Source organism: Cynoglossus semilaevis, chromosome 9 (assembly GCF_000523025.1).
Source record: "Cynoglossus semilaevis isolate Cse_v1.0 chromosome 9, Cse_v1.0, whole genome shotgun sequence".
Taxonomy (NCBI): domain Eukaryota; kingdom Metazoa; phylum Chordata; class Actinopteri; order Pleuronectiformes; family Cynoglossidae; genus Cynoglossus; species Cynoglossus semilaevis.
This window is the reverse complement of record NC_024315.1, coordinates 46835-53430: the sequence shown is the minus strand read 5'-3', so window position 1 is coordinate 53430 and position 6596 is coordinate 46835. Positions and strand designations below refer to the sequence as shown.

General features: G+C 40.4%; 2 protein-coding genes and 1 long non-coding RNA gene across 3 annotated transcripts in view; all 3 read left to right on the top strand.

Annotated features, from left to right (window-relative positions):
• Positions 1-788, top strand: part of arhgap19 (Rho GTPase activating protein 19) — a 4939-nt gene extending 4151 nt beyond the window's left edge. The window contains exons 11-12 of the mRNA XM_025058416.1: positions 399-518; positions 780-788. Coding sequence (XP_024914184.1) covers positions 399-518; positions 780-788 — 129 coding nt within the window. The remainder of the gene's footprint in view (positions 1-398; positions 519-779) is intronic.
• Positions 789-3440: 2652 nt separating this feature from the next.
• On the top strand, positions 3441-4402 carry LOC112487478 (uncharacterized). The gene is made up of 2 exons (XR_003050578.1): positions 3441-3831; positions 4300-4402. It is a non-coding gene; the product is annotated as an uncharacterized LOC112487478 (long non-coding RNA).
• Positions 4403-5258: 856 nt separating this feature from the next.
• The window catches only part of LOC103383172 (slit homolog 1 protein-like), a 42421-nt gene continuing 41083 nt past the window's right edge, over positions 5259-6596 (top strand). The window contains exons 1-3 of the mRNA XM_025058567.1: positions 5259-5630; positions 6139-6420; positions 6518-6579. Of these exons, the coding sequence (XP_024914335.1) occupies positions 6168-6420; positions 6518-6579 (315 nt within the window). The 5' untranslated portion in view covers positions 5259-5630; positions 6139-6167. The remainder of the gene's footprint in view (positions 5631-6138; positions 6421-6517; positions 6580-6596) is intronic.

Genomic DNA, 6596 nt, shown 5'->3' with positions numbered 1-6596 from the left:
TTTATCCAATGTCCAAATAGTGAATCTCGGGTTTAACACTGCCTCCTGCTGGATGGTTCAGTTACTACAACGGACTGTCTGAAGTGATTTGAATCTGGTTGGATGTGAAACACATGAATGTTAAAACTCAATCAAAGATGGTCGGGATCAGTGTTGCCAGATCTGAGAAAAACAAGCCCTGAAGGAGCGACTCGTCTCTTTTTTTTAATTCACTGAAATCTTTTGACCACATTGTGATGCTGCTAATAGAACAACTACACACTTCTGTCAACAGATGGAGACATAAAAAATAGGAGCAGGGTTAAAAATCGTCCAGCAGTTTTTTGATATTTTCAAGTTAATTTCCTGAAGAAAAGCAGCAGCGCCCCCTGTGTTGTAATTCTGTTCTGAGTGTAAAGCGTTCCCTGTGTTCACAGAAGAACAGTCCATTGAATGGTCCTGTGTTGGGGAAGGTGGGCCTGGTCGTAAAGAACCCAGACTTCAGCTTCTCTGAGAACAGAGCTCTGAAGGTTCCCAAGGTCAGAGACGCACACACACACACACACACGAGCTGCATATTCTTAGCTGCAGATTTTGTGAAAATATAAAAAAATAATTGATTAAATTAAACTTTTCTAACTCCCTCATCAACCATGTGACTATTTTTGTCAGTATTAAAAAAAAAAAGAAAAATTAGAATCTCTAAAATATATACATGTGAACCAAAAAATGTGTTACTGTTCCTTTAAGAGGCTGAAACTGTAGTAACAAAACTTGTGTCTCTGTATATTTCTTTGTAGATAAGCTGACGTTTTAATCAATCAGTTCTGACTGGAGGTCATCTGTGGTCATCACCATCATCCCTGCTCCTCATCCTCGTCCTTCTTCATCTTTCCTCATCTTCATCATCTTCCTTTATCTTCATCATCTTCCACACCCTCTTGCTTCATCTTTCCTTCATCTTCCTCCTCCTCCTCCTCCTCTTCTCTCAGCAGGTCTCTCCCTCTGTATCCAGGATGTGTTTCTCTTCCGTCCAGGGAGTCTCTGTGTATAGACCTGACGACACAGCATTAATGTGGTATCAGTGTGTGTGCGTGTGTGTGTGTGTATCTGTAGTGTATCGTCAGTCTCAGCCAGAGCAGTCGAATCGTTTACCTTCAAATGAACACAGAAATATAACAGGTCTATGTCTCAGATCTGGTTTTCCTGACTGGTCAGATCAGTGGACCAGTCTCCACATCACTGGTGTCACTGGTGTCACTGGTGTCACTGGTGTCACTGGTGTCACTGGAGTCACTGGTGTCACTGGTGTCACTGGTGTCACTGGCTCTCAGCCGTCTGTTGATGTCATGTTCTACACACTTTATACTGGCATCTTATTGGCCACTGCATTTTCTGTAGCATGTAGGAAATGTGTTTTTTTATTATTTTTTTTCTCGATCTAACAGATTAGTAGCTTCTGAGTTTGATAACTGGTACGATGTGAATAGTTGTTGGGATCCTGCTGGTGACCAGTGAGTCGACCAGCAGCTTAACTTTCACCTGAATAGTTTTCTAATGTGAACATTTTACTGAGTTTTAACATCTTTAACCAAACCACTAACTAACCACTGCTGACTTTGTCAAGTATTTTAGATTAAGTTAATTTACCCACAACGTCTTAACTGTGAGATATTTATTATTTTAATATTTTCTTCTGTTTTATTTTTTCTTTTACTGCACCAGATATTTATTATTTTAATATTTTCTTCTTTTTTTTTCTTTTACTGCACCAGGCAGTGATGAGAATCTTCATTTTTACTGAGTCAAAATGGAGTCGACTGGTTGGTTAGGTTGAAGGTTGATGGTGAAGGTGGACGGGAGGGTTTTTGCAGGTTTTGAACTCGAAACATGGAACGTCTGGAACCATCGATGATGTCATTGATGATGTCATCAATGATGGTTAGACAGGCAGATGAACTGTGTCTAATGGTGAACTCTATCAGGTGTATTTGAGGGACTGCTGAACGGTGTGCTGAATAAGCAGCTGTTCATGGTGTTGATGGGTTTTTTTTGGGTGGGTGGATTTTGTGGCTGGTTTTATTGTTGATGTTGGGAAACGGACAGTGGTGCAGTGGATGTTGATGTAGATGGTGGTTACGGTGCTGATGTGACAAACGGACGGTGGTGCAGTGGATGTTGAAGTGATGGTGTTGTAGATGGTGGTTACTGTGCTGATGTGACTCAGGTGCAGACGGAAACTAATGTATTTGTTGATTCTCCTGCTAAGAGAGCAGATCAAGTATTTTTGTTTTTGTTTTTTTGGTTTTTTTTTCAGAGTCTGTGTGAGGTTTCTGTACCTGCTTTGTGTTTTACACGTGGAGCCTCGTGTTGGAGACCAACACCAAAAGTGTTACAACATTTTCTAAAGCTTCCTGCTTCCACTTGGTGCATTTTATTTATTCGGTTTTTTTTTCTTTTAAAACTACCAGGTCGTTGTCGTAGAAACACTGAGAAGTCTTAACTCGTATTTAACAACGTATCACTTTATTAGAGTAAAGTCGCATTCAAACATTTTATACCTTTTTACTGTAGAATTGAGTGTTTGAGAATTTGCAGCTGATAAATCCATGAACTCAGACTGACTTTTCCTTCTATATTTCCTGCCTCGCGACGTACAACAAGATGACTTCGGTTTTTTTTTTTTAGTTTTCTCAGCTTGTATAAAATGTATAAAACGCCATTTTATTCTTTACCAGCTAAAATAATTTTCCGTTAGTTGAGAGCATGCACTTAAAAAAAACAACAACACAGTCAGACTCTGTGTTTTTATTAGAGTGAATTCACTGCTGTTTAGTTACAAACTTTACATGTTTTATTCCTGAGTTTGCATTTTTTTAAGTTACTTGTTAAAAAGTTTAATTGTTACTGAAACACCAGCAGAAATATTGTCTTTAATGTGAATCCAGATCAGTCTGTTTGTCTCAGTTTGACATTTGTCCTCTCTGTGGTTTACAGTTTCTTTTCCTCTATAACTGACACAAACGTTCATTTACTGTGAAGGTGGAGACGAACAAATGTCAGTGTTGAATTTAAGCTCTATTATTATTTGTGGCCTGGTTTGTTTCACGGATCGTGATGTGACAACGCCTCAGATTTACTCACTGATGTCGATGAGATGAACGTGGTGCCGTTAAAATAATATTTTTTTTCCCCCTCTCGTGTTTTTTATGTTGTATTTTTGTAAAATTATTTAACGCTGTACATTGATGTCCGGGGCGTTTGTTCCGCTTTGGATTAAATTTTTTTCTAATATTTCCTACATATTTGTACAAAGTGTGTTTTTTTTGTGTTTTTTTTTTCATTTTGTTTCCAAAAGAAAATCTCTAGGGTTAGAGCAAAATAACTGCACAAAGTCATACAAACAAAAAAACCCAAAACATTTATAAACAAAAGTTTACCTAAATTAATTTGACTTTTTTTAAACATCTACTTTATTACAGGTATTCAACTGTATCCTTGAAAATTACATGTAATATCAATAGTGCTTGTTACCCTGTTCATATACCTGTAATACCCCATCCGTCCACACGAGGGCAGTGTTGTTCAACACAGCGAGTTCAACTCTCCAAACGGTCTGCCCAAAGAAGATACGTACAACAACGACACTTGTACTCGTGTGTTAGAGAACAGACTTAAACCGAGTCAAACCAGCCCAACTGACGACAGTTATACGACAACATTAATTTGATTTTAACAAACTTGTCTGAAACAGCCATTAAGTCTCTATCGTCCGTTTCGCGGTGTACTATGTGTAATGTCATTTTTGTAGTCGCGGAAACGTACGTTGTTTTTTTTTTAATTTTTATCCCGGTAGGTAATTTTCTAATTTCATTAATTCTGTCAATATCTGCGAGTTTGCCTGTTTTTCAACCGCGAATTCAAAACTTTAGAAAAACAAAAACCCCCAGTAACGTTAAAAATAGACATTAGCCTGTGTTAGCTTTATGGCTAAAGTAAAAAATATGTAGCATTGTTGACAGAAACCTACTGCTGTGAAACATAGGTTTGACCTTTCATGTGTACTATTACCGCTACGCACTATTTTATTTATTTTAATTTTTTTTTTAAAAACACATTTTGAAAAAAAAACTTTTTAATTATCGGTTTGTTTTTTTTTACTAAAGATGTATCTCTTCTGTTTAGAGAAGCTTTGATATTCCGGTGTCACATGACTCGTGTAAACCTGGAGGTTCGAGACAAAAGCATCTTCTGAGTTCCTTCAAAAATCAATGTCGAAAAAGCCATTATGCCCCCTCTTCTCTCCACCCTCTGCTGCAGATTATCACTGAACGAACAAGTCGGTGAACTCGTGTGCACAAAGGAAGCAGCCGCTGTCGCCGCCTGTGGCCAATTTGTTTTCCATCACTTCTGAGGAGCGGCTGGTTAAATTAACCCGTCACACTGGCTCTGTGGGGAGAAGACAAAGTGAGGCCCTGAGCAATAAGCACTCATGTGTGGCAGTAAATAAAAGCCCCGACAAACTGTGCCCTCCAGTCACTGGTCGTCTCACTGTAAACAAACGCCGGGAATCGAATGGGTTCTTCTCAGGATCTAATTATGAGGCCGATGATGCAGTGATGTCAACAGAAGGTGGAAATGCTAACTAGGTTAGCCGACGATGAAATGCAAGTAACGACATCATCTACGTACTGTGAACATCACACCTTTGAACACCAGTTATTTAATGAAAAGATCAGTGAGAAAAAAACAAACAACTTAAACAATTTAAAGCCTTTAGCTGTAGCTGAAAAACAAACAACTTAAACAATTTAAAGCTCTTTAGCTGTAGCTGAGATTTTCTGATGTTTGTAGAGATTTACCTAAAAAATATTGTTGTTAAATTTCCTTCCAAAAGAATCAAAAAATTAATTTTGTCAATACCAGAGTGCACAGTGCCAGAGCAGAAAGAAAACAACGATGCCGTGTTGTTGTTTTTTTCAATAAGGTAAAAAGAAAAAAAAAGTTTACTACGTTTTCCTCTACTTCAAACATATACATGTAAAGTAGAAAAATGGCTGGAATTTCTGCTCATTTTGTTTCATAAATACAGATCTGTCGTAACATATCAAAGTCTTGTCAAATATCCTTCTGTATTTGATTTTAATTTCATTCAATTTTTTATTTGCTGTGGGTTTTTTTTTCAGGTAAAACTCTTTGACTGAAGTTAAGGGAATATTTTAAAAATATTCTGTGGATAAAAATGCAAATATTTCTCCTCAATTCATTCACAGAATGTCCCCCCGTCCCACTCGGTGACACGGGCCCCACAGGTTTGACATGGTCCCGTGGACGACACTCTGATGGACAAGTGTAAAAGTATTTTTTCAGCCGACAACAATACGAGCCGGTCCGTACAGCAGGTTTACATCCTGTTGGCTCCACTTCACTGTCACTCCGACGGCTGGGAATTCTTTCCGCTCCGCACTTCCTCGTCCTGGTGATACGGTAAACACAAAAGGTAAAGGCTGCCGTTCCTCCTGGGGATTTCAAAATAAAAGAGCCAGACCGTATTTGAATTTCAAAGCCTCGTCTGTGAATTCATCACGGACTGAGTTACTGCTGTGGCCTTCAGGTCCCGTCAGTCTCACCGGAATCTCCGGCACCGTATGGTACATACACACTCCCCCCTCTCCCCCCCACTCTGTGTGTGTGTGTTTCTCCCCCGTCTCTCCATCATCTCACATTTATTGTTCTGTCTCTCTACAAATTGTTTCCCTCCTTTTATTTGTCCTCATATTTTCCCTGGAGCTTCTTCCCCGGTCGGGTGGAGGGGGGGGGGGGTGAATGTGGGTAAGAGAGATGTGCTGAAACAAGGCAACGAGAAGAGAGAGAGAGAGAGAGAAGGAAGGGAGGAAAGAAAGGGGGGAGAGAAAAGAGGGAGAAACAGGCGTCGGTGGAGGTGACGGCTCCCCCACTGCTGCTGTCACTGAATAGATGTGAGTTCACTCTGGGTGTGTGTGTGTGAAGGGGGGAGGGAGGGAGGGAGGGGTGGTGGGAGGAGTCTGAGTGCTGTTATTTGTAAAAGCTTTTGATTCTAGATTGCTGTGTGTGTGTGTGTGTGTGTAAGAGGGAGAGAGCCCCCTCCTCTTTATTCTTTATTCTTTTCTTTTTTTCTAGTGGCTCACTGTTCACTGCACAATGACTCAATGAAAAGTGGAGGGGAGAGGCAGGCCCACTGTACCCCTGAGAGAGGGGAGAGAGAGAGAGAGAGGCAGAGAGAGAGAGAGCAGGGAGCACACAGGAGAGTGGAAGGCAGAGAGGAGAAGGAAGCCGTGAAGCCGCGGACAACAGAAAGAGGAGGATATACTTGTCGTCTCCCCCCCCCTCCTCTCATTCTCTCTCTCAAAGGCCACTCTGGGATCAAGTGGCAGTCGTTCAGTTCCAGCTCAGCTCCACCAGGTTCTGCTGCTGCTGCCTTTAGATCCACCTGAACTACCTACTATACACTTTCTTTTATTATTATTATTATTATTATTTTTTTTTATTTTTTTCTCAGTGGTCTCTCAGTGGTCCGGCCTCCAGCACCTGCAGGGTTGTGGACTTCCGCGGGACGACAGGAAGGCCTGCTGGGACAG